This window comes from Leptinotarsa decemlineata, unplaced genomic scaffold, assembly GCF_025532065.1.
Source record: "Leptinotarsa decemlineata unplaced genomic scaffold, Ldec_3_MD MMD2_tig00000035_RagTag_RagTag, whole genome shotgun sequence".
NCBI lineage: Eukaryota > Metazoa > Arthropoda > Insecta > Coleoptera > Chrysomelidae > Leptinotarsa > Leptinotarsa decemlineata.
In genome coordinates, this window is record NW_027412540.1 from 16,015,585 (window position 1) to 16,042,782 (window position 27,198).

Here is a 27,198-nt window from a genome sequence, read left to right on the forward strand (position 1 = left end):
AACCATGACACGTGTTTCACTATACAAGCGTAAACCTTGAGGAAGCTATTGTATAGCGAAACACTTGTCTCGGTTTTTGTAAAACCCTTTATAGTGAAAATCATACAATAAACTGTATAAGTTAGTTTTAATATGGATTTTCATCAAGTATCGGCCAGTTCTATTCAATTAAGGAAATACACACAGGATAACAAAATCCTAATTACATGACTTTTTTATCCAAAATCAAAACAAACTCATGATTAAATCTAAAACTGATAATTTTTTTCTTTATTTTGAGGCTTGATGAAAGAAAATATTTTACTAAGTATCTCCAAGTGGTACAAGAAAACTTTATTTGCTTAGTTATATGACCATATATGTGGAAAACATATCCTACTTTTCTTTCAGTTGTGTCAGATTGACAGAGAGAAACCATCTCACCGATCTTTTGAAATTCATAGTCCTATTGATAAATAGTGATACTCAAATATAGAATGGAAATTGAACTGGCTTAGTCTCTTTTATTGACAGAAGTAAGAACGATAAAAAAAGAAGTTGTCATAAATGATATTTTGTTATACATAATTTAAGATGACGAGTAGTGAATGTGAAAATATACAAATTGGGTAATTCTTGCATGGATTTATTGAGCAAGCTAGAGCTATTTTCAATGATATTGAGGCTCCTAGGTATGAAAAATTAAATCTTGTCAGGTCTCAACGTTTACAGTGGAATACGGAACTTGATTTCAGATAGAAGATATGCGTTATTTATTAAATCATTGAAAAGTTTACTAATGAAAGTTATCCTATGGTTATCTGCAAGGTGTTCAAGTTTGATTCAATCAAATTATTTTTTGTGGGGTTCGTAAGATGAATAATCAGGACTCCTGTGTTTCAACAGACTTTTATCGTTTCAACAGACATTCGGAGAGTCATCGATGTTGGTGCCCATAAAATGGAGCCAAATTCCATATGACTGCGTAAAAAAGATGAATACAGTATTTTTTAACGTTTTTATATTTTTAAAGTCCCTTGTCTCAACATTTTATTTGTCCGATTTGTTATGTATTCTATATGGCTATTAAATCTGTTTTAAAAAAAAATCTGTTTCTTCGTTAATCAGCTGTCGCGCCGATAGGAACGACAACTTTCAGAAGTTGAAAAAATTGTGCGAGCTAAGGACTAACGAGGTCTTACCTTTTAACGTGTGATTCCTGACACGGTTATTAAACCTAAGAGAATTGTCAAAGATAATGCCAAGTCATAAATTTGGGCGCACCCGTTTATTTTTATGTTGTTTATAGTAAAATAAGATGCAATGAAATTTTTTGAACAGGTGAAAGTTGAAATCGATATTATGTATACATGCGAAATGGTTTTCAAACAGGTAATCCGAGTATTAGATGGCAATGTATTTCTGATCAAGTGATATCTAACTTTGCTCTATCGGCAGGAGTGAGTTTATGAACGCAACCTAGGTCTGATTGGGTCGTACTGAACGTTTTTCTTCACCTTAATAGCAAATGACCATCAGAAAACAAAAGGTGACTCGTAAAGTCACTATATATAAAATGACAATAGCATGCATGCTTTTTGGAAACGATGAAATCAGTATCGATATAGGGAGGATTAATATTACTACTATTATTGTGAGTTGAAAAGCATTTTATTGAACACTTGTTTTTGGAGGAGATTTGAATTTTTTTTGAAAATCTTTCAACCAGTAAGACGTTGTGTTTGATGATACTTAGAGGCTTGTAAACCATTTTATGTTTGGCAATGTATTCTAGTAATTTACCGCATGGAAATAAGACCCTTAGTGAAATCCTTTATTTTCTTGTTTTTGACGTAACATGTAACAATCATCTCATCATTTTATCTCACCACTGTCAAGGTTTTTCACTGAATGGCGAATTACTTATGGATGCTCTTGGTGGAGAAACAACTTTTGCTGATGTACAAGGAGATAACTTCGTACCTGCATTCACATTGGGTGTTGGTCAAAAAGCTAAATTAATTTTTGGACAAGATGTAACACAGTTGAAGTATTTCACTATGTGCGGTTTGCAAGAAGGCTATGAACCATTCTGCGTGTAAGTTTTTTGAGAAAATAACATTGCTAGTAGTGTATTTTTGTTTTTTTATTATAGTAATATGAAGCGGGCAGTTACTTATTGGTACACAAAAGATCAGCCAATCTTTGAAAATACGGACGATATACCAGATTCCAAAATAGATGTTACTAGAATTCTACCTGGTTCTGATTCGCCACCTTGTTTGAAAATTAGCCATAATACATTCGAAACAATGGAAAAGGCAAACTGGGAGTTTTTGAGGTTGAGTTTACCAGTTATTTGTCATTCTCAGTTCATCACGTAAGACTCTTTTCAACGAGTTGAATTTTGTTCCCATTTTGGACAATTTCAGAGAAGAAGAAAAAATGCGTAGATGGAATGAAATAAAAATTAGGCAACACAGATTGAAAGTTGAGGCAGACCAGCAAGGTCCACCTGCCCACATAGAGAATATCATGAGAAGTGGTTTTTCTATGAGCGATATCAAAGGCCTTCACCGTAACTATTCTGAGGATGCAGTCGAGTCAGACGAAATTGTGAAACAACAATCCAGTAAGTCTACAAGGAATGTGCCAGCTAGGCCTCCTAGAAAAGGATCATTATCAAGAAATATGAACGGCTACGATGAAAACAGTAGGTATTGGAAAGTAACTAAGAGATGATGTTATCTCAGGGCCTTCATATTTTAGCACTTGGTGTGAATATTGGCAGAGTGTTTCACCGCTCCAGCAGTGAATTAGATATGAACAGGTATCATGACATTGCTCCATCAAATCAGGAAAAGTTGGATGATAAGAAAAAAGAGGGAGGTCGCCTTTCAGGTGAGTGTTTTGATAAAAATTCCATTTTTAAAACAATATAATGTTTTCTTTTTGCAATTTGAGCAGTGACAGTGTAATCAGGTAAAACAAGCAATAACTACTTATGCCAAACTTTCCTTGTAATCATTTATGAAGATACATACATTTTTTTTTCTAGATTTTTTTCAAAGAAAAACCGTGAAAATACCAGCGGCGACAGAATAAGAAATAAGAAAACTAAGACTCCTGAACCAGTTCCGAGAATGACAGGTATGAGTCCTCAAGCAAGGTCTGTAGGCTTATCAACTACCATGTTGCAAAGACAACCTACAGTTAAACAGTCTCAGGTAGGTCTCAGTAGGTATTTAGAAAAACTAGCCTTGATGATTTCGATTCGTAGAATGATCTACAACCACAGTTGGTACCCGATCGCCAACAAAAACAGTTGACGATTACTCACCCTTCTGGTATTGAGGCAGTTGGTAATGAAATTTATGATGCAGAGTGTCTTAAACTCATCAACGAATACTTCTATGGTATGACAATACATTTTTTCATAATCGATGGTTTTGTTCATGAATTTTTGCAGGTGTTCGAATCTTTCCTGGCCAGGACCCAGCACACACTTACGTTGGTTGGGTGACTACACAGTACCATCTTCACAGCAAAGATTTCAATCAAAATCAAGTACTCAAAACTTCAGTGGTGATTGTTGATGACTTCGACAGAGTTATTGACTGGTAAATTTACCATTTGAGTTAATTGTTAGCCGGTGTAACAGATTTTTTTTAGTATCGACAGACAATCTTGTTATATGGTTAGATCAGATGAATTATATAATCAGGTAACTCAGGATGCATCAGGAAAGGGAGCATCACAAGGAATGTTTATAGGTTGTTTCTTGGATGCTGCTACAGGAATTATAACATTCACATGTGATGGTAAACAGACGTCACATAAGTTCAAGGTAAATGTGAAAAGAAATTTTAAACTTGGAGCTTGTTAAAACATGAAATTTCTGATTTCAACCATTGAATAATCGATATTGACTTTTGAACTGGAAAATATTCAGGTTGGATAAAGTCTATGTAAAAGCATAATTTTTAGTACCTACTTTCAATAATAAAAACACTATTGTTGCATCACTCATTGAGGGAGCGACAAACAGAGTCTTGTATTCAATATCGGTTTATTTTTGGAAATCAAACCAGCTGTTCCTGAGTAATTAGTAGTTTTATATTCTTTTCAAAAATCTGCAAACAACCAACTTCAAAAGTCACACTAGTTCATCTCAATAAATGTTTACCATTCACTTCCTGACAATAAGGAAGTCTATTATTAAATTAATTGCTTTCATTATGAAATATTTCTATGGAAATTTCGATGCGAGCACCTATTATTTTATATCCAAAAAACACTTAACAGTTTCACAAAAACGCCTGAAGAAGCTATTGTATAGCGAAACACGTGTTTCGTTTTTGTAAAACTGTTTAGTGAAAAACCCACAATAAAGTGTTTCTTGAATACGTTTCCTGCTTTCAATCTCTACTTTATTATGAGTTGCAGAGAAATATCTCAATAACTGGTAAAATTATATACATTTTTTAAAATTTTTTATTCAAATTTTCACTTGAGACAGTTCATTATTAACTGTTATTGATGCTCTTGTAACACTTCAACCTCTGTTATACATTAGCACAAATTATACAGTGCAGTTCTTTAATGTCTGCCCCTTTTATTTTTTGAACGGGTCAACTAAAAAAATTGAAATTTGGGATAAAGAAATTAATTCATGAATACTTTGTTTTGAAGTGAAATTGATAGATGAAACTTTCAAGATGGCTTCTGGGCGCCATCTGAAAAAAAAATTAAATGGAAAGGGGGGTCTTGTGATACATCATTTTGAAGTTCCTGACGAATACTTCACAACACTAGAATATGAAGTCAATATCTTCATATACTACAAAATGGCGGAACTTTCAATAATTTCCTGAAGACAAACACATTAATATCGATATTTGTAGAAATACTCCTTTTTATCTGCCATATGGCAATTCCAATAACCCGATAAGGTTTGTTGAGTTATTTTTTGTTTATAAAAACGACAAAAAATGTCGGTACGACAATGAACATCATTGTCGTACCGACAATGACATTGTAGTTAGACTATTCTCATTTAGTTTTCCATCTTGTTGGAATACAGTATCCATATATTATCTAATTCATTAGGATTCGCTTCCACGATTTCAGTGATGAGATGGTTAACAGTAGTTTCCAGCATATTCAAATACACTTCCCTTGTTAAATTTTGATCAATAAATAGAGGTCCTACAATATGGTTTCCCAATATTCTTGCCCAAACGTAAATTTGTATGGATATTGGGTATGTGTTTCCCGGAAAACGTGAGGGTTGATGCCACTCCAATAACGGCAATTTTGTCTGTGAACAATGCCCTTTAAGAAAAAATGTACATTCGTCACTAAAACAAATTTTTTGATTGATTCGGCCGTTACTTGATGAAGATCCATAGTAATTTCAAAAACTACACCTCATGATTTGATCTCGTTAGACTTTATTTGAAAAAATATAATCACAACATGTTTCGCTAGCACAGTAGCTTTTTCAAGTGTACACACTTGAAGTGTATACACTACTATCCTAAAAGCTACTATGCTAGCGAAACATGTTGTGTTTATATTTTTTCAAATAAAGTAGCTTTTAGGATAGTAGTGTATACACTTCAAGTGTATACACTTGAAAAAGCTACTGTGCTAGCGAAACATGTTGTGATTATATTTTTTCAAATAAAGTTTGTGGAGAACATGTTGTGATTATATTTTTTCAAATGAAGTTTGTGGAGATCAAATCGTGAGGCGTAGTTTTTGAAATTACTAAAACAAATATTGTGGAGATGGGTAGGATGCCTTGCAATGGTTGCCGTCATGATTTCGCAAAATTCTGTTCTTCGATCAGGGCCATCTTCAGTTAATTGGTGTACCATTTTACTTTTGTATGGATGATACCTATTCCTTTCAAAAGTCTCCACACAGTAGAAGGAGACACCTCACAAACATTCGCGACGGAATAAGTAGACTGTTAAGGATTTACTATCATCTCACCAATTATTTGCACTTGCTGTTCTTCCTGAATGGTCGGATGACCTGGGGGCTTTTTGTTATGTATACTACCGGTAGTTTTGAATTTGGATACAAGTTCCCTCAAATATTTTTTACAAACAAGATGATTCGGGAAACGTTCATTGAAAATTCTTTTGGTCTCGTGAAAGTTACGCGTTGCACCGTAAATAAAAATCGCTTTAATTTTTTCTTCCAATGGACGAGAATTGACGATTTTAGATATTGTTGACGTGGTACCTTTTTACCAGTAAAACCGAAAACTAAATGAGAATATTCTAACTGAACAATGATGTTCATTGTCGTACTGACATTTTTTGTCGTTTTTATAAACAAAAAATAACTTAACAAACCTTATCGGGTTGTTGGAATTGCCATATGGCAGATAAAAGGAATGAATTGAAGGGGTTTTATTTTTAGGAGTTATTAATTTTTGGGAAAGAAAGTTTTTGGCTTTCTACTACTCCATCTTGATACAAAAAAAAGGGGGATGAGTTTGTGTCTGAAAGTTACTTCTTTGCACGATCTACACATCCATGTATAGAGTTACTTATTTTCAAATTAATTACTTCCTTCCTTTCTTTGGAAAATTCCCTCATCCCCTTTTTTTGTATCAAGATGGAGTAGTAGAAAGCCAAAAACTTTCTTTCCCAAAAATGAAAAGGAATATTTCTAGAAATATTGGTATTGATGTGTTTGTCTTCAGGAAATTATTAAATGTTCCGCCATTTAGTAGTATGTGAAGATATTGACTTCATATTCTAGAGTTGTGAAGTATTCGCCAGGATCTTCAAAATTATGTGTCACACGACCTCCCTTTCCATTTAATTTTTTTTCCCAGATGGCGCCCAGTTGCCATCTTGAAAGTTTCATCTGTCAATTTCAATTCAAAATGAAGTATTCATGCATTAATTTCATTATCACAAATTTCAATTTTTTGAGATGACCAGCTCAAAAAATAAAGGGGGGGCATTAAAGAAATGCACTGTATATTATTACGAGTGAACCATTTAGGTCCTTTTTTTGTTTTGAATTGTGTCTTTATTTTTGTTTCTTCTTCCCAAAGGGTAATCACAAGTTTGAGTACCCTTTTAAAAATAAACAAAAAATAGAAATTTGAAAATTCGAATTGTGAATTTCTGATTTTTTAGAGTTTAACCAACTCACATTTTTCTAAACCATCTCGATTAATCCTAATGAATATATCACTTTGTTTAATCAATCTTTCAACTGGAACTGCTCAGAATGTTCGTTACAGCCTTGTTATTTCAAAATCAGTATATAAATATGATTCAGAAATGAATAGAATATTAACTTTTTGATATTATTATAGATGGAGCCTGAAACAAAACTATTTCCGCAATATTTGTTGAAGCAACAAGTAAGGAGGTCCTACAATTTGAATTGGGCAGAACTTCAACAAGTCTGCCATTATCTGCTGCTGTTCTACAAAACAGTGCCAGACATGTTATTCCTCAGTTTCCTCCAAGGTTGAAAGTCCAATGTTTAAAACCACACCAGTGGGCAAGGGTGAGATCATGATTGCCGAGGCTCTCATCGAGAATATGACTTGTTTTTTCTTTAGGTTCCCAATCAGAGTCTTCAAGTGCATGCTTTGAAGTTATCTGATATCCGAGGTTGGTCTATGTTATGCGAGGACCCGATTTCAATGCTTGCTCTCCACATTCCAGAAGAAGATCGTTGCATCGATATATTGGAACTAATTGAAATGGATAAATTGTTGAGCTTTCACGCGCACACTTTAACTTTATATGCTGCTCTATGTTACCAGAGCAATTACAAAGCAGCCCATGTACTCTGTAAACATGTTGACCAGAAGCAACTGCTTTATGCTATCAAGTCTGAGTATATGAGTGGTCCCCTACGTCAAGGCTTCTATGATTTACTGATTGCTGTCCATTTGGAATCCACGGCAACTACAATGTAGGATTTACTGCTTTAAGTAATTTTCATTGAATATTTGGTATTTCAGGGAAGTATGCAAGAATGAGTATGTTATACCCATTGGCCAGGAGCTGAAAGATATGTATGAGGATCCTGAAATGGGACATAGTTTGAGAAGACTCAAAATGGAGTCTATACAACCCCAGATGAAGATGTCGGATATAACGTTAGTTGTGTATTCTATTTGTAAGATTTTTGTATCAGTAATGCTTATTTTCAAGGGAAAACATTGAAAACATAAAAAAACTCTATTCACCTCATTTTCCTCTTGACATTGTAAGGGATTATGTAATGATGGCTTTGGCAGAATCTGTAGAGACTAACCAAGTACATAACAGAGATCCAATTGGTGGATCCAATGAAAATCTTTTTTTGTAAGTTAACAGCAATCAGAGTAAAAATGACTTTAAAAATATATTTTGAATTATTGAAAGTGTTTTAAATAGTTATAATTTAAGAGTTATTCTTGATTTTCAGACCTCTTCTAAAACTCGTTGATCGTTTATTGTTGGTTGGCATGCTTACAGACGAGGATGTTGAAAAACTACTTATAATGATTTGCCCTGAAACTTGGGACGTTTTATTCCAAAAAGACGGCAAAGATGAACACCGAAAAGGTCTCCTTTCAATGAAAATGGCTGAAGGAGCCAAGTTACAAATGTGTTATCTTTTACACCATCTGTGTGACATCCAATTGAGACACAGAGTCGAGTCGATTATAGCTTTCAGTCATGATTTCGTGAGCGAATTGCAAACAGATCAGTTGAGACGTTACATCGAGATTAAGCAATCCGACTTGCCTTCTGCGCGGTAGCAGCTAAAAAGACTAGGGAATTCAGGTGTCCTCCAAGGGAACAAATGAATGCCATTTTGTGTAAGTTTAAGCGAATAGCAGGTACGTTAAAAAGATATTGGCAAGCGTATGATTTGAAAGTCATGTCATCATTTTAACAAACTGATAATAATGAAATAATTCATACAGCTGATTATAAAGTGTTAACTACTAAATATTTTCATAGGAAATATGGCAAATTTCAGTGAATAAAACTAATTTTTAAATAAATAGTAAATTTGTATTTTAACAAAATCAAGTTTCTTGGAAATAATTATAGAAGAGCAATTTTTATTCACTGAAGTGTAACTAACGTTGATGTTGATTTTATAACATGTACAGTTAATCAGAGAAGTGCAAACAAACTTACCCATCTACCACATATTTCTGCCTTTTATATAACTCTGACGATAGTAACATATTTTTTTCAAATCTTTGATGAAGTTGAATATTATATCCACAAACTATTGAGGAAGGCAGTTCTCAAAATTGTGTCTAAATTATTTGAGTAAGTGAATATACGCGTGTCAATTCTTTTGAGGCCCTAGAAAGTAGTTTCTTTTTATATGGAAGCTTTTTTTTTGCAAGATTTTTTATGGATTTAATTTTTTCAAGCTGTAGTAGATTTTGTAGAAGCCTTTTATTTTCAACCTAGTAGTTTCAGTAGGCAATTTAATTTTGGGTATTTTTTGTTCGCTTATTTTGAACTTGTAATGCACTGTTTGGAACATTTGGTGTAGTCATGAATATTACTGGAGTTTAACCTATCACCAAACCGTTATTTTTAACACTTTGACACGTGTTTTAATCACCAAGTGATTAAACTTAGTTTAATCTTCCTCTTGAAGATGATCACTTGTTAATTGAAACTAACGTAGTTTAATCTTCCTTTTGAAGATGATCACTTGGTGATTGAAACACGTATTGAGGTGTTAAAATAACGGTTTGGTGTTGGGATAAAACTTCAGTAATATTCATGGTTTATTTTGATATTATTTTTTATATTTGATTTGACAATTAGCAGAATGGCTTCAGCTAGAAAACTACCTTTGAGGTACAAAAGTATACTTGGCCTCATCCTACCTAATTTGATTTTGGAATTTGTAACCTGTAGTGTCTATTGTCCCTTCTCAGTGGTTTGATGCTAAATATTTGGAAAAGACAATTCTTATATCCTCCGTTACAGTTTCGGAACGTTTTAGGTTTCAAAAACTTAGAGGAAGAAGACAAGGACAACTGTCCATTAGGTGAAGATCTTTGTGAGAGAATGAATAATTTTCATGACAAGCTCATGAAACATGTCTCGTTACAAGCTTTGTTAGCACCCCAAGTAGAAGAAAATCCTGATGACTTGGTAAAACCTGGACCAATTAAAAAATTATACAACTTGATAAATGCTGTGAAAGAGTTAGAAGAAGAGCCCAAAGAAGACCCAGGTCCTGAAAAGAAAACCCCAGAGGAGAACTTCAGGAAAGTTTTGATTAGTACTATAGTTAGATGGGCTGAAGAAACACAAATCGAGACACCTAAACTGGTCCAAGAAATGTTTAGGTGAGTGAATGATAATATGAACCAATTTTTAAAAATAGTGACATATATTATCGTATTGCCAGTTTGTTGGTGAGACAGTATGATTCGGTTGGCGAGCTGATCAGAGCATTAGAAAAAACTTACATCATCAATATCAAGACAAAAGAAGATGTTGCTGAAATGTGGGTGGGTTTGAGTCAAATAAGAGCCTTACTGCCAGTACAAATGTCTCAGGAAGAAGAAGAATTAATGAGAGAAAGACTATGGAAACTTGTTAACAATCATACATTTTTCCAGCACCCTGATCTTATAAGAGTTTTACGTATCCACGAAAATGTAATGGCAGTGATGATTAACACTTTGGGAAGACGATCTCAGGCTCAATCTGATGCAAGTACTCAACAGCAAGCCACTGAAGGAGAGGTTGTTATTAAGGAAAAGGTTGGTTGATAACAAGCTTTGTAAATAGAAACTGTAATGTAATTTTTTAGGATACATCTCATGAAATGGTTGTAGCTTGTTGTCGTTTTCTTTGCTATTTCTGTAGGACTGGCAGACAGAATCAGAAGGCCATGTTCGAACATTTTGACTTTTTACTAGACAATAGCAATATCCTTCTGTCTAGACCTAGCTTGAGAGGGTCAACTCCATTGGACGTTTCATACTCGTCTCTCATGGAGAATACAGAACTAGCATTGGCTCTTCGCGAGCATTATCTAGAGAAAATCGCTATTTACTTGTCTAGGTGTGGTTTACAATCAAATTCAGAACTAGTTGAAAAAGGTTACCCGTCTTGGATGGGATCCAGTTGAAGGAGAAAGATACTTAGATTTTCTCAGGTTCTGCGTATGGGTAAACGGGGAAAGTGTAGAGGAAAATGCTAATTTAGTTATCAGACTTTTGATTAGAAGACCAGAATGCTTGGGTCCTGCCTTGAGGGGTGAAGGCGAAGGCCTTTTGAAGGCAATAGTAGATGCTAACAAGATGTCTGAAAGGATAGCTGATAGGAGAAAAATGATGGATGAAGCGGAAGGAACCGTTGTTAACTGTGCTCAATTTACACACCCATTGCCTGAAAGCGATGATGATGAAGATTACATTGATACAGGAGCTGCAATCCTTAATTTTTATTGTACCTTGGTGGATCTGCTTGGTAGGTGTGCTCCCGATTCTTCAGTTATAGCTCTGGTAAGTATAAGATGAATTTAGGTCAATATAATAGTAATTGACTGGTTTGTAGGGCAAAAATGAATCCTTGAGAGCAAGGGCCATATTGAGGTCTTTGGTGCCACTAGAGGATCTTCAAGGTGTACTGAGTTTAAGATTTAGCCTTCATAACCCTGCAGCTGGGGAAGAACGGCCAAAGTCGGACATGCCATCTGGCTTAATACCTGGTCATAAACAGTCAGTAGTTTTGTTTTTGGAGAGAGTATATGGAATTGAAACTCAAGAGTTGTTCTTTCGGTTATTGGAGGAAGCTTTTCTTCCCGACTTGAGATGTGCAACTATGCTTGATAGGGTAAGATTTAGGTACTTGAATGTTTTTTCATTAAATGTACATTTTTTTATAGAATGATGGTAGTGAATCTGATATGGCTCTGAGTATGAATCGTTATATAGGAAACTCCATTCTTCCACTGCTCATTCAACATAGCAAATTTTATAGTGAGGCTGAAAACTATGCTTCACTATTGGATGCAACATTGCACACAGTTTACCGACTATCAAAGAATCGTATGCTCACTAAAGGACAAAGAGAAGCGGTATCAGATTTTTTGGTAGCTTTAACTAGTGCCATACAACCATCAATGCTTCTAAAACTTCTCAGAAAGCTAACCGTTGATGTTTCCAATTTATCTGAATATACAACAGTTGCTCTTCGATTATTAACTTTGCATTATGACAGATGTGCTAAATATTACGGTACCACTAGTGGGCAGGGAATATATGGATCATCTAGCGATGAAGAAAAGAGGTTAACTATGATGTTGTTTTCGAATATCTTCGATTCGTTAAGTAAAATGGATTACGAACCAGAACTTTTTGGAAAAGCTCTGCCTTGTTTGACAGCAATTGGATGTGCTTTACCACCAGACTACTCTCTTTCAAAGAACTATGATGATGAATGGTACACCAGTAAATCTGCAAAGACTGGTCCTGATGGTCCTTACAACCCTCAACCGATCAATACGTCATCAGTTGTTCTGAACAATGATTTGAATAATATAGTTCAGCAGTTTTCTGAACACTATCACGATGCTTGGGGTTCTAGGAAATTGGAGAATGGTTGGCAGTATGGAGAGACATATTCGGGTTGGGATGGAAACAAGACCCACCCTAGATTGAAACCCTATGCAATGTTGAATGATTATGTAAGTAAAGATTTGGTTTGGGATACATTGATATTAATTGTATCATATTTATTTCCAGGAAAAAGAAAGATATAAAGAACCGGTGAGAGAATCCCTGAAAGCTCTTTTAGCCATAGGCTGGTCTGTTGAGCATACTGAGGTAGATTTACCATCAAACAGTAGAAATTCAGGTATGAGGCAATCTGGGGAACACAGCTCAGCTTTTAATTATAACCCCCATCCTGTGGACATGACGAACCTCACATTATCAAGAGAAATGCAGAACATGGCTGAAAGATTGGCAGAGAATGCTCATGATATTTGGGCAAGAAAGAAAAAGGAAGAATTGAATACTTGTGGAGGCGGAATACATCCTCAGCTGGTTCCTTACGACTTATTGACCGATAAAGAGAAGAAAAAAGATAGAGAAAGATCACAAGAATTCTTAAAGTATCTTCAGTATCAAGGTTACAAGTTGCACAGGCCTAACCGTGGTGGTCAATTAGAGACAGAGCAGTCAACTGCTGGTCCATCAGTGGAACTTCGTTTCGCATACAGCTTACTGGAAAAACTTATTCAGTATTTGGATAGAGCAACAATTAATATGAAACTCTTGAAACCCTCCCAAACATTCAGCAGAAGGAGTTCTTATAAGACATCATCACGTGACATAAAATTTTTCTCAAAGGTCGTTCTTCCTCTGATGGAAAAGTATTTCTCCACTCACAGGAACTATTTCATAGCCATAGCCACAGCTACAAACAATGTTGGAGCCGCGAGCTTGAAAGAAAAAGAAATGGTGGCTGCCTTATTCTGCAAACTAGCAAACCTCTTAAGATCTCGATTAGCTGCCTTTGGAGCTGACGTCAGGATTACAGTCAGATGTTTGCAGGTTTTAGTAAAAGGAATTGATGCCAAGTCTTTAGTGAAAAATTGCCCAGAGTTCATCAGAACTTCAATGTTGACATTTTTCAATAATACCGCCGATGATTTAGGTCATACAATTATCAATTTACAGGAGGTATGTGGAAATTTTCTGACTTTGAATTTTTATATATATATAATATTATATATATATATATATATATATATATATATTATATATATTATATATATATATTATATATATATATATAATATATATTAATATATATATTATATATATATATATATATATATATATATATATATATATCCAACAACAGTCAACTTGTATAAACCAAAAAAACTATTATTATATTTGTCGTACATTCAAATTTGACCTTCAAAATCAATAGTGACCAACACAACCATTTGACAAGATATTCAAGCAATTTAAAATTAATGAAAATTATAACAAATATTGGGCAAAATTCGATTTATTATAAAGGTATCAACTTTTATAATGAGCTGCCGAATGCTTTTTTTTTGTGGTCTGTTCTTACTTAGTTATTTTATACTTAGTTTTTGAATTATTGTTTTCACCCTGCTATAAACATTGTATGTTTCTTGGAAAAATAAATTGTTGTTATTATTATTATAAATTGATTTCTGTCCAAAATTAGATTTTAAATTAATAACTGATAATAATTTTGTTTGTCTAGTGTTATTAATATTATTGATTTCTATGAAATTTATGTTTGAAATTTTTGACTTACTTGTTATTGAATGAATGAAACAAAAAATTTTTTGTTTGTATAGTGTCTAATAAATTTTTTCGTTTATACAAATTCACTGTTGGTTCTGAGTGCAATAATTTATATATGCATTTAATAGTTTTATTTTGTAAAGATATCAAAGGTTTTATTGGCTGATCCCCAAATATAAATTACATATTGCAGTTGTGAGTATATAAGACTGAAATAAATATTTTTCAAAAATTTAATAGGATCACAGTTCCTGATTTATATTTTTTAGTTATTTCGTGTATTTTGTTTTTAATTTTTGTAATTATAACTATGGATATTAAAACTATGACATGAGTGACCTGTAATGAAAATTTGTTCAGATTGTATGCTTTAAATAATAAAGACTGAAATATTTTTTTGATTTTCAACAGGGAAAATACAGTCATCTGAGAGGCACTCATCTAAAAACTTCAACATCGTTATTCTACGTAAATGCAGTTATTTTACCAGTTTTGACTTCTCTTTTTGATCACTTAGCAAATTGTGAATATGGGAGTGATCTTTTATGTAAGTATATGACTACTTTTACAACTTATAATAATAGTATCATCTGTCATGAATAGTACAATGAAGTATTATATATTTTTCAGTGGACGAAATTCAGGTGGCATCATACAAAATCTTACAGTCTTTGTACACTCTGGGAACTGATCCTACGTTATCACACGATAGAAAATATTTGAAAACTGAAATGGAGAAGTATAAACCAGCTCTGGGGTCTTGTATGGGAGCTTTTAGTTCCACTTTTCCAGTTGCCTTCTTGGAACCACATTTAAATAAGCATAATCAGTTCTCCCTGCTGAACAGAATTGCTGATCACTCATTAGAAGCTCAAGGTCCTTAAACTAATTCTAGTTTAAAAACTAGTTGAAACTGTTGTTTTCAATTTTCAGACATAATGGCAAGGATGGAAAATTCTATGCCAACTCTTGAAGCAATACTTTCTGAAGTAGATCAGTTTGTAGAAAGTGAGAAAACGTATGCGGATGCTCCCCAAATTATCGATGTTATCATGCCTATGTTATGTTCATATCTTCCATTTTGGTGGTCACAAGGTCCCGACAATGTCAGCCCTACTGGAGGGTAAGAGAAACTAATAAATATTACTATCATAGATTTTTAACTCATTACCGAAAATGTTTATTCACAGAACTCATGTTTCAATGGTGACAGCTGAACATATGAATCAGTTGCTTAAAAATGTTCTCAAACTCATCAAAAAGAACATTGGCAATGATAGTTCTCCATGGATGACAAGAATAGCAGCCTATACTCAGCAAATAATTATAAAACAGTAGCGAAGAATTACTAAAAGATCCCTTCCTTCCATTAGCAGAGAGAGTGAAAAAAAGAACTGAAATTATGTTTCACAAAGAAGAAAGTTTGAGAGGGTTCATAAAAAGTTCTTCCGATGACACATCACAAGTGAGTGAAATAATGAATATTTAAAATAAGTGTATCTGTTTTCCAAATTTCTATTTTTGTTAGATCGAAACTCAAATTCAAGAGGATTGGCATCTCTTAGTGAGAGATATATATTCATTCTATCCTCTTCTTATTAAATATGTAGACTTACAAAGAAACCATTGGATGAGGCACAATGTTGCAGAAGCTGAAGATTTGTATAATCATGTGGCCGAAATTTTCAACATTTGGTCGAAATCCCAATACTTCCTCAGGGAAGAGCAGAATTTCATTGCCGCGAATGAAATAGATAATATGATTTTAATAATGCCAACAGCAACACGCAGGTCAGTGGTTCCTGATGGCAGTCAACCAACAGTTGGAAAGGTAATAACATTATTTTAAAGAAGTATGTTTGAATTTCACTTTTCACAAAATTTTTATGCTTTCTTTCATGTTTGCTACAGAAAAAAAAGAAGCATCGTGACAAAAAAAGGAATAAAGATAAAGAAATTCAAGCTTCACTGATGGTAGCCTGTTTGAAACGCTTGCTTCCTGTTGGTCTAAATCTTTTTGCAGGACGAGAGCAAGAACTGGTCCAACATTGCAAAGATCGATTTCTTAAGGTCAGTTGATGATGAGTATGTATCATTCATATATTTATACAATAAAAAATATTCAATTCTAGAAAATGAACGAACAAGATATTATTGTTTTTGCGAAAACACAACTCACCTTGCCAGATAAAATTGACCCCGCTGATGAAATGTCCTGGCAGCACTATCTTTATAGTCAGTTGGGTAGTAAGAAAAGTGTTTCAGTTACTGCAACAGATAACAACGGCAAGAACCAACTGGAAGAAACTGTAGATAGGATTGTTGCTATGAGTAAAGTATTGTACGGGCTTCATATGGTGAGTTGAAAATATTTTATAATTTTTTCATAAATGCACAGTTTTCAAGTTTTTTTCGATGAACTCTTTTACTATTTGCCTTTTTACTTGAATTTGAACATTTTATTTTAATTGAATTACCTTTCAACCAAGTTTGGAACCATAATATTGTCGATATTGGCATATTCTTCATTTTGGCAAGAAAACTTTCACTGAATGTTTTATAAGATGGAGAGGTGCTTTATTTGAATATTATTTCATCTCGCAATTTAGTTCGTTACTTTAGGTTAGCATTTTATTCAATTTCATTTGTTTTGCATTGCATACTAGATCGATCATCCACAACAGCAGCAGAAAGGTGTTTACAGAAGTGTTGTTTCAACTCAAAGGAAGCGTGCGGTACTTTCTTGCTTCCGACAAGCTTCTTTGCACAGTTTGCCAAGGTTCGTTGAGTGGCTTGGTTTCCCGTTCATTTTTAATACTTGCTTGAAATTACTGTGTGATTCTAACTATTTAACAATTTTGCTTATCATGTACTAACAGGCTTCCAAACCAAAGAATAACCGCGATGGGTGGAAAAGAGTTTTAGGAGCTGCTAGAAAAAGGGCTGCACTAGCTTGCCTCAGAATGACTCCTTTATACAAGTTGAGCAGGTGTGTCTTGGTTTTCCAACTAATACCACTCCACATATATTCAATTGTTTTATAACTCTTTTTTGTAGACATCGTGCAATTAATATCTTCATTCGCACATACCGTGATTTTTGGCTTCAAGATGAGAACGTAGGACAAGAAGTAATGATAGAAGACCTCACGCAAAGTTTTGAAGATTCTGAACTGACAAAGAAAGATGCAGAGGAGGAGGAAGGGAAGCCTGATCCTTTAACACAATTAGTTACAACTTTCTGCCGAGGAGCTATGACCGAGAGGTCAGGAGCTTTACAGGAGGATCCACTTTATATGAGCTACGCTGAAATCATTGCAAAATCATGTGGTGAAGAAGAAGAAGATGGTGAAGAAGAAGAGGGTGCGGAGAGGGCGAAGAAGGCGCTTCTTCTATTCATGTAAGTATTTGAAGTTAACTTTGAATTTCCCGATTAATATTTTTATTGAATGCTAACACAGAGGACGATGAGAAAAATGATGGTGAGATGCATTTCCTGTAATCATAATACATACCTGATATTCTTGATGAGTTAGGAAAAATAAAGTAGATAAGTGTTTCAGATAAGTAGGTCTATCATTAGTGTATATAGGGTCAAGATTTGACCCTATATACAGTTTCTCTAATTCAACATAACTTGTCATATCATTAAAATACCCTATATTGATTGATTTGAAAGTCATAGCTTGCTTTGAGAACTATCTAATCCATAACATAAAATACTGGAGAAACAAATTTCGTCACCCCATTTTATTTTACTAGGAACAAGAAATGGAAAAACAGAAGCTTCTTTTCAACCAAGCCCGACTTGCTAACAGAGGAGTGGCAGAGATGGTTCTTCTTCACATATCTGCATGTAAAGGCGTTCCTTCAGAGATGGTGATGAAACATTACAGTTGGGTATTTCTGTTCTGCGAGGCGGTAATTTTGAGATACAGATGGGAATGTTAAACCATCTGAAGGAAAAGAAAGATGTAGGATTTTTCACCAGTATTGCAGGTCTCATGAATAGCTGTGGAGTTTTAGATTTGGATGCATTTGAGAGGAACACAAAAGCTGAAGGCCTTGGTGTTGGTTCTGAAGGTACTGATTTGTTTCATTAAATCTGTCAGAATGATGAAGGGATATTTTTAGGAGCTGCTGGTGAGAAGAATATGCATGACGCAGAATTTACTTGTGCTTTGTTTAGGTTCATTCAATTGACCTGTGAAGGCCACAACTTAGGTAATATTTAATTGAAAAATTATTCTATAAAAAGGAAACTATGATAAAAACAGTTAGTTTACAAGTTGTGCTTCAACTTTTTAGAATGGCAAAATTATTTGAGAACTCAAGCCGGAAACACGACTACAGTAAATGTGGTAATATGCACTGTAGATTACCTGTTGAGACTTCAAGAGTCCATCATGGACTTTTACTGGCATTACTCCAGCAAAGAACTGATAGATCCAGCTGGTAAAGCCATTTTTTTCAAAGCAATAGAGGTCGCCAGTCAGGTATTCAACACACTCACAGAAGTTATTCAGGGACCGTGTACTCTCAACCAGCAAGCATTAGCCCATTCCAGGTAATGAAAAATAAAAACTTCGATTTCTGAATACCTACATATATATTCTTTTTCTAGATTGTGGGATGCGGTGGGAGGTTTCCTTTTTTTGTTCTCTCACATGCAAGAAAAACTTTCAAACATTCTAGCCAAGTGGATTTGCTCAAAGAATTGCTGAATTTGCAAAAAGACATGATTACTATGATGCTCTCAATGTTGGAGGGTAATGTAGTCAATGGTACTATTGGTAAACAAATGGTTGACACTTTGGTTGAGAGTGCTAGCAATGTTGAACTAATCTTGAAGTACTTTGACATGTTTTTGAAATTGAAAGATCTTACTTCTTCGGCATCTTTCCAAGAAATTGATTTAAATAGTGATGGATGGGTGTATCCAAAAGATTTTAAGGACAAAATGGAACAGCAAAAGAGTTACACTCCGTAAGTTGAATCCAATAGTCCATAATCTTGATTTATTTCCTTATTTTTCAGAGAAGAAATAGAATTTTTGTTGGCCTGTTGTGAAACTAACCATGATGGTAAATTGGATTACATTGGCTTCATTGATAGATTCCATGAGCCAGCTAAAGAAATTGGTTTCAACTTGGCGGTACTCCTTACAAATTTGTCAGAGCATATGCCAAATGAACCAAGACTTGCTAGGTTTTTGAAACTGCTGGTTCTGTTCTCAACTATTTTGAACCATTTTTGGGGCGTATAGAAATTTTGGGTGGTAGCAAACGGATTGAAAGAGTTTACTTTGAAATAAAAGAATCCAACATTGAACAATGGGAAAAACCACAAATTAAGGTAAGACCTTCTTGCTTATTTGCCAACTTTGTGACTCAGGAGGTGTTATTTATTATTAGGTACATATCTATATATAAATCACTAACTTTGTGAGGTTTTACTTTCCAAATAAATATTCCCTAATTAATATATATTTGCCAATATAAAACAGTCAGTTTTTTTTAGTAATCTTCAGTGTAGGATTACCTTAATGTCATTCGTACATATATTTTTTCAGGTAGCATGTTCAGTTTGAAACTTTTAACTGTTGATTTTTTTGCTAAGTTCCTCGTTAGGTTAGGTTAGGTTAAAAGTGAGTGGAACTATTCGACCCCACACCGCAACCCGAGAGAGTTTATTGTGACTCATACCTATTCACGACCAAATAAACCCAGCTTCTTAACGAAGCCGATTAGTTTATATGGTGCGTGATCTTTCAGGTCAAATGGTAAGAGCATGGCTCTGCCAAACTCTGAAAACCTGATTCATTCCGCAGCGGGGCAGGCTATGCTCTTGTCATACAGGTGTTCAATCTTTGTTTGGCAAACCCGAATGCAATGCCAAAGACAGGTTGTGGTTCGATGAAGTTGCTTGCAGCACCCTCCTTTGCAAGGGAGACAGGCCAAGGGAAACAGGCCAGTATGGTCAGGAATCCAGACCAGAGACAATTTGTTAAGTCTTTCTATTGAGGGGAGTCGTTTTTGGCAATTTGCTACTAATTTAGACGTTGCTCGATAGGAGCCAAAAAGCTTCCAATGCCGCTTCACTGTCCGAGAATATTTTCATTGACTTGTGTATGAGGTTGGATTCTACCAATCTCTCCGTACACCATTCAATAACATAGATTTTTCACTTGAAATACAGTCGCGTACGTCCCTTGGCAGTTCCTCATACATTAATTCCATTCTCTTAGTGTCTCCCAATTTAATGAATTGAAGAAAAATGAAAATATATTTTTTAGGAATCAAAACGAGCATTCTTCTACTCTATTGTGACTGAAGGAGGTGACAAGGAGAAATTGGAGGCTTTCATCAATTTCTGTGAAGATGCCATCTTTGAAATGCAGCATGCAAGTGGATTGATGGCTGTTGAAGAGTCTGGTGGTGGTGGACCAACAAGAGCAACTAGTTACAGTTACATGACTGATGAAGAAGAAGATCGAGCTTCCAAAAACCAATTCCAGAGAATATACAAATCGATAAAAGGTGGAATATATTATGGGTTATCTTGTTTGAGCCCTTCTAATATCAAACACAAGATATCAGAGATGCAGCAGATGACTTTTACGGAGTTGTTTGTTGGCTTCTTCAAACTGATTTTCTTTGCATTCTACTATTCAGGCTTCGGCATGGTTATTGTGGTAAGGTATATTTTGGGTATTCTTATGTCATTGATGAGAGGTCCAGTAATTGAGGAACACAGTCATACAAGTCGTTCAAGAAGAGAAAGTGGGTCCCATGAGGGTACTGCCTTCATTACCATCGACAGAGGAACAGAATACTCAGATGCAAGCATTTGGTCTTGATATTACTAAAGAGGATAATGGGCAGTACAAAATGGCAGCACATGAGTCACCACAAGGAAGTCAACCATCATCTGGTGATGGTGAAACCACTCCTGAAGAAACTGGGGAGCATGCTGATGCTGAAACCCTGAACAACCATTATCTTTGTCTGATTTGCTTGGGTAAGTACATAAAAGTTAACAACGAAATTAGCTGTGAACCTTCCTACCGAGGAAGCTATGGGCTCTATCCAATCAGATATACATGGAAGATGTTGAGAGTACTTGCAAGGTGTTCGAAGGGCTTTAAATTTGGCTCTTCATTTCAACATCAATTGTTTCATCCATTTTGGACTTAAGAATACCATACCAATGCTTTCCTACCTATGTTGCCTAACTGACATTTCTTCTTGATAGTTCGCATTGGAACCTCTGGCGTAAAATGAATCTATTGAAAACACTTTGCCAACACCAGAACAAAAATTAATGTTTAATGGTTGATGAAACCTGAAAGCATTTATTGTTGTTTCCTTCATTGCACAAAAATGTAATGGTGTGAGGTGTTGGATCACCTCTAAAGCATCTGTGGGATAGTAAAAATTGCCCCTGTAATTAAAAATTCAACTCTTGATGTTTGTTCCAGTTTTTTACACGAGAGGCATAAGTAACCATAGTTTTCATAAGTTTTTGATATATTCCGTAGTAGTTAACAGGTTTCCACTCAAAGTTGGGGCTCTACGTGTATATGTACCCTTTCTGAATGTAACTAGTACTGTTTTACTGAGATTGACAGTGAGACTTTCTTTCGCAGTCCAGCTTTGGACTTCTTAACAACAACATAACAAAGGTATACCTACTTATGAATAAAATTAGTTAATCTCAACTCAGCTATCAGAAAGATGTTCTAAGGAAAGTCCAGAGGGGCAGTGAGAAAGTAATAAGTTGATGAAAAAAACCATCTGAGTTAGATAACTTGTTGGCCAGCAGAGACAGGGATTCCCAATCAGTAAGAACTCCCCGATATCGGGGCCGGGGGCTATGTGGCCGACACTGCCAATATAGGTCTTTTGTTAATAAAAAAATGTTCCCTGATCTAGTCCCATTCACCATTAGTAACTAAAGATGTAACGTGATGATATTTTCAGGGAGAACAAGCCAAGAGAGCTCAGCAAGAGAAAGTGGAAGCTCAAGCAGCTCAGCAAGCCGCGATGCAGGCCATTGAATCTGAAAGCAAACAGGTTCACACTACAGAGCCGTCTGCTGTTTCTCAAATCAACTTTGCTGCATATGGTCACAGAGCTGTTTCATTCCTTGCAAGAAACTTTTACAATCTAAAATATGTAGCATTGGTGTTGGCATTCTGTATAAACTTCATGTTGCTCTTCTACAAGGTGAGAACTAACACTTAAGAGAGTTCTTAAATGAGACACACAAATACTTCTCCAACACACCAGAACTGTAACACTATTTTCGAAACACATTTCAGTAACAAAGTTGGTGTCATCAAGAGCTTTATTATAGTTCAGTATAGTTTGGATTCTGATGATATTAACTTGGTTGGTGAAATACGTGTTAAGAAGAATGTTTTAGTTGTAGTATGTGAGATAAGTATTTGCCACAGGTTCCAGTTCTACTTTTTGAAAATATTTTTGTCAGGTCTCTAGTTTAAATGAAGATATAGGTGGGAGCGGCAGTAAAGGAATCCCAGATATACTCGAAGGTTCAGGGGCTGATGATGGAAGTGGGTCGGGTTCAGGAGATTCTGGCGAAGAAGACGATTCACCGGAACTTGTACATGTTGATGAAGATTTCTATTATATGGCACACGTTATGAGATTAGCTGCGATGTTGCATTCTATAGTGTCATTGGCAATGCTCATAGCCTATTATCACTTGAAGGTGCCTTTAGCTATATTCAAGAGAGAGAAAGAAATTGCTAGAAGGTTGGAGTTTGAAGGCTTATATATTGCTGAACAGCCTGAGGATGATGATTTGAAATCGCACTGGGATAAATTAGTTATTTCGGCAAAGTAAGGTATATCTTATGGTAATGATGCTCGATTCATTACCACTCTTTACTTTAGGTCTTTCCCGGTCAATTACTGGGACAAGTTCGTTAAGAAAAAAGTCAGGCAGAAGTATAGTGAAACATATGATTTTGAATCAATTAGTAATCTTCTGGGAATGGAAAAGACATCTTTCCAACAGCAAGATTCTGAAGAAAAAAAGAGTATAATTTCACTGTGAGTAGATACATTATTCTCATCCCTGAAGTTTTTTATTTACCTAATATAAATAAGTTATGGAATTTTCAATCAGGTTCAATCATTGGATAACAATTTTTAGACAAAATATTGAAAGTCATGAATCTTAGTTTGAATTAATATGAATTTGTTGTAAGGCTGGTTATTTTATGTATTTTTAGGATCATCAATATCGACTGGCGTTACCAAATCTGGAAATCTGGAGTAACGATAACAGATAACTCTTTTCTGTACTCTCTGTGGTACTTCACTTTCTCAATTCTAGGCAACTTCAACAATTTCTTTTTGCTGCTCATCTCCTTGACGTTGCTGTTGGTTTTAAAACTCTGCGTACCATCTTACAATCCGTAACCCACAATGGAAAACAGCTGGTTCTCACTGTGATGCTCTTGACGATCATTGTGTATATCTACACAGTAATCGCTTTTAACTTCTTCAGGAAATTTTATGTACAAGAAGAGGACGAAGCTGTTGACCGAAAGTGTCATGATATGTTAACGGTGAGTGGCATCGATTTGTTTTGAAAGTGTTTGAACTGCTGATTACTTATTTTGGTTTCAGTGCTTCGTGTTCCATCTCTATAAAGGTGTCAGGGCTGGCGGTGGTATAGGTGATGAAATTGAACCGCCAGATGGCGATGATTATGAAGTGTATCGAATTATGTTTGATATAACATTCTTCTTCTTTGTAATTGTTATATTGCTGGCTATAATCCAAGGCAAGTATACAAATTGAATTACCTTTCAATGATTTTATGAATAATTTTCGGTTTTAGGTTTGATCATTGACGCTTTTGGTGAGCTTCGTGACCAGCTGGAGAGCGTAAAAGAAGATATGGAGTCCAACTGTTTTATTTGTGGTATAGGAAAAGACTACTTTGATAAGGTTCCGCATGGTTTTGATACACACGTACAGCAAGAACACAATCTTGCTAATTACATGTTAGTATACTTGGTTTTACAATTTACTTTCAATGATAAATGGTTGGTATTATTATTATGAGCCATTCTTTGTTGTAGGTTCTTTCTTATGCATCTTATAAATAAACCAGACACTGAGCATACTGGTCAAGAGACTTATGTGTGGAATATGTATCAGCAGCGATGTTGGGACTTCTTCCCAGTAGGTGACTGTTTCCGTAAACAGTATGAGGATGAGTTAGGAGGTGGCGGAGGCTAGCAAATAATCTAATTTAATGATATTCTATGCTCAAAGTTTTTTTCTTTAAAAAATCTATTGACAACGATATATTGGTCACCATCTGCAAATTTTATTGCAGTTTGCATATTTTTGAAGTGTAATTTGTACATAAGCTTATATATTTATAAGAGTACAAACTTGTCGATGATAGTCCAAATTGTATGCCTTACATTATAGTGCTGATATTGGTATTTCTGATGTATGTGCAGAGTCTCAATTATAAATATTTTATCGTTTATTTGTATTTTACTAAAAATTTTTAGCTAATTTTATGGTAATATTTCCAAATAGAATAAATTGAAAATAATTATCACCCATATAAAGTAAATTTGGCCATTCTGTTAAAATATGTTCTCCGTTAACCAGTTCTCGCCCCCTATGAATGACAACCCTCAAAAGTGTCTAATTCCACATTAAATGTCCACCATTGAGAATGACAGTGTTCCATGTGCGTGGAATTTTAGGAATTTCATATACTATATTATGTAGCAATCCTATGGATGATATCTGATTCAATTCCATTACCAGTTAATAGGAAAAAGTATTTTTGTCTAATTCAATGTTCATATAAAAGTAATTATTTCGAAAGTATTCTTTCTTTTGTGTAATAAGTTTATATGAAAGTAGTTGTTTTGAGAAGACTTTTTCTTCCAGTTCATGCCTGAAAGTTACTTCTTTGCATGACCTACCTATTTTTGTAAATGGTTTATTTTGAAATTAATTGCTTTATTCCTATCTTTGGAAGATTCCCACAATTTATTTGTATGAAGGTGGAGAAGTAGGAAGCCAAAATCTCAATTCAATGTAGGGAAGGAAATGTCATGAAAAATAAGAAATGAAACTTTCTATGTTTTAACCACTTTCATTTGTAAATATAGTTACTGCAGTTTCATCCTATATGGACATTTTCAAACTGATACAATGTGTTTTATTGGATTAGTTTGAAAATGTCCATATAGGACGAAACTGCGGTAACGATAGTTACAAATAAAAGTGGTAAAAAATATAAGAAAGTTTCTATACACTATCCGATACTAACAGATAATCCGAAATAATTACATATCCGTAACCGATATCATTTTATTCCTATATCCGTACCCAGATTCGAAATTTCATATCCATAACATGCCTGAAAAAACTAATCACTCCTGAAAATATACCCCTTTCAATTGAAACAAACACTTGCTTTCGACGCAAGTTTTGCCATTCAAATCGGTAGATGAATGACTATGCTTTTCTTGATGGTGCCAATTTGGTTGGCAAAAACTTTTTGAAGAATATTTAGATTTTTACTCTTACTGAAAATATAATGAATATCAATCTACCAATGTATAAATGTCAATAGTGCTGTAAATCATCCCCTGAAAAAAATAACGCCAGCCGCCGCTGGTCGTTGTAAATCAATTGTGACTTGGCCAAGATCGCGCGATGTGCTTCGCGATTGTTTTAGATGTCGCGTCGCTTCGAGAAACTTGCATGGACTTACCTGTCACCTGCCATTACTTACCATATATATACACTACCAACACGCAGATCGAAAAGTCTAGTTGAAAGTGTTCTGATAAGGCAATAGACATTTGAGTATTTGTCCGAAGTTTCAGTTGAACTATTTGTATTGTATTGTCAGTGTAGCAGTGAAATGAAGTTGAGTTTAATTGTACAGTCTAGTCATTTATTGCCAAACTCACGGGGAAAATGTAACAATAGCTTTTCACACTCTTGCACATGCTTTCATAACTGAGATATCATCACATTTAATTTGTCATCCCTTGACATATTTGATAAATCTGCCTTCTGTAAATGGAATTTTTATTTTGAAGCTCGCAACAGTATGTCCATTATTCAAAAAAGACAATTGTAGAGCAATAAGCCTATTGTTAAGTCTCTCCAAGCCATTCGGGTTGAACTTAAGAGGGGTCCCACATGATTTGGTAAGATCTTATAGGCAGGAGGCAAAAAGTGAGAATTGGTCAGTGCATGGGCGATAATTGTGATATTATGCAGGGAGTTCTCCAGGTTCGAATTAAGGTCCTTTTTTCTTGTCATTTGCTAATGATCTAATTTCGTTCACGAGTAAAACAAACACGGCATTCGTTACAAGTTATGCTGACAATACAAATTTTTTTATTGTTGAAGACAATATGGATGCACTCCAAAAAACTGCCGAGGATATATATGACGAAATCATATTGTGGGCTGAAAAGAACAATTTAAAACTCAACAAATCTAAAACTAACACCATATTGTTCAGCAGACGTGGACAAAGGACAATCGTGGTACTATATGAAAATAGTTAAAAAACAATTAGTCTTGCAGAAACTGTAAATATGCTAGGAATTGTTCTAGATGAAAAATCAATGTGAAATCAACATATTGATACACTATGTAATAAACTGTAGAAAATCTGCTATTTTATTAGATTCATGTCAGATCGCTGCAGCTCTACTATACTCTTGACATTTTACCATGCTAATTTCCATTCACACCTTCGATATGGTATTCTCAATTGGGGTATGAATGCTTCTGTCAACAGGATATTTCTCCTCCATAAATATGCTGTTAGAATAATAGCTAAGCTAGGGCACCGAGATTGATGTAG

General features: G+C 34.8%; 1 protein-coding gene across 1 annotated transcript in view; it reads left to right on the forward strand.

The window, feature by feature from the left end:
- Positions 1–24,835, forward strand: part of RyR (Ryanodine receptor) — a 41,492-nt gene extending 16,657 nt beyond the window's left edge. Inside the window, 53 exon segments of the mRNA XM_074171959.1 lie at positions 1,879–2,077; positions 2,135–2,359; positions 2,412–2,692; positions 2,749–2,853; positions 2,856–2,880; positions 3,038–3,206; positions 3,260–3,395; positions 3,449–3,599; positions 3,652–3,826; positions 7,328–7,352; positions 7,355–7,524; positions 7,580–7,938; positions 7,988–8,125; positions 8,181–8,333; positions 8,437–8,764; positions 8,767–8,833; positions 9,994–10,342; positions 10,405–10,762; positions 10,813–11,111; positions 11,113–11,509; positions 11,562–11,840; positions 11,893–12,693; positions 12,752–13,693; positions 14,711–14,846; positions 14,930–15,175; positions 15,233–15,422; positions 15,490–15,628; positions 15,630–15,764; positions 15,828–16,130; positions 16,211–16,369; positions 16,432–16,656; positions 17,179–17,288; positions 17,357–17,667; positions 17,670–17,698; positions 18,061–18,181; positions 18,184–18,381; positions 18,433–18,522; positions 18,607–18,865; positions 18,923–18,978; positions 18,981–19,284; positions 19,336–19,508; positions 19,511–19,653; positions 20,594–21,058; positions 21,060–21,282; positions 21,285–21,322; positions 22,281–22,526; positions 22,792–23,165; positions 23,220–23,378; positions 23,561–23,679; positions 23,682–23,899; positions 23,961–24,117; positions 24,175–24,340; positions 24,419–24,835. Of these exon segments, the coding sequence (XP_074028060.1) occupies positions 1,879–2,077; positions 2,135–2,359; positions 2,412–2,692; positions 2,749–2,853; positions 2,856–2,880; positions 3,038–3,206; positions 3,260–3,395; positions 3,449–3,599; positions 3,652–3,826; positions 7,328–7,352; positions 7,355–7,524; positions 7,580–7,938; positions 7,988–8,125; positions 8,181–8,333; positions 8,437–8,764; positions 8,767–8,833; positions 9,994–10,342; positions 10,405–10,762; positions 10,813–11,111; positions 11,113–11,509; positions 11,562–11,840; positions 11,893–12,693; positions 12,752–13,693; positions 14,711–14,846; positions 14,930–15,175; positions 15,233–15,422; positions 15,490–15,628; positions 15,630–15,764; positions 15,828–16,130; positions 16,211–16,369; positions 16,432–16,656; positions 17,179–17,288; positions 17,357–17,667; positions 17,670–17,698; positions 18,061–18,181; positions 18,184–18,381; positions 18,433–18,522; positions 18,607–18,865; positions 18,923–18,978; positions 18,981–19,284; positions 19,336–19,508; positions 19,511–19,653; positions 20,594–21,058; positions 21,060–21,282; positions 21,285–21,322; positions 22,281–22,526; positions 22,792–23,165; positions 23,220–23,378; positions 23,561–23,679; positions 23,682–23,899; positions 23,961–24,117; positions 24,175–24,340; positions 24,419–24,578 (11,783 nt within the window). The 3' untranslated portion in view covers positions 24,579–24,835.
- Positions 24,836–27,198: the final 2,363 nt, after the last annotated feature.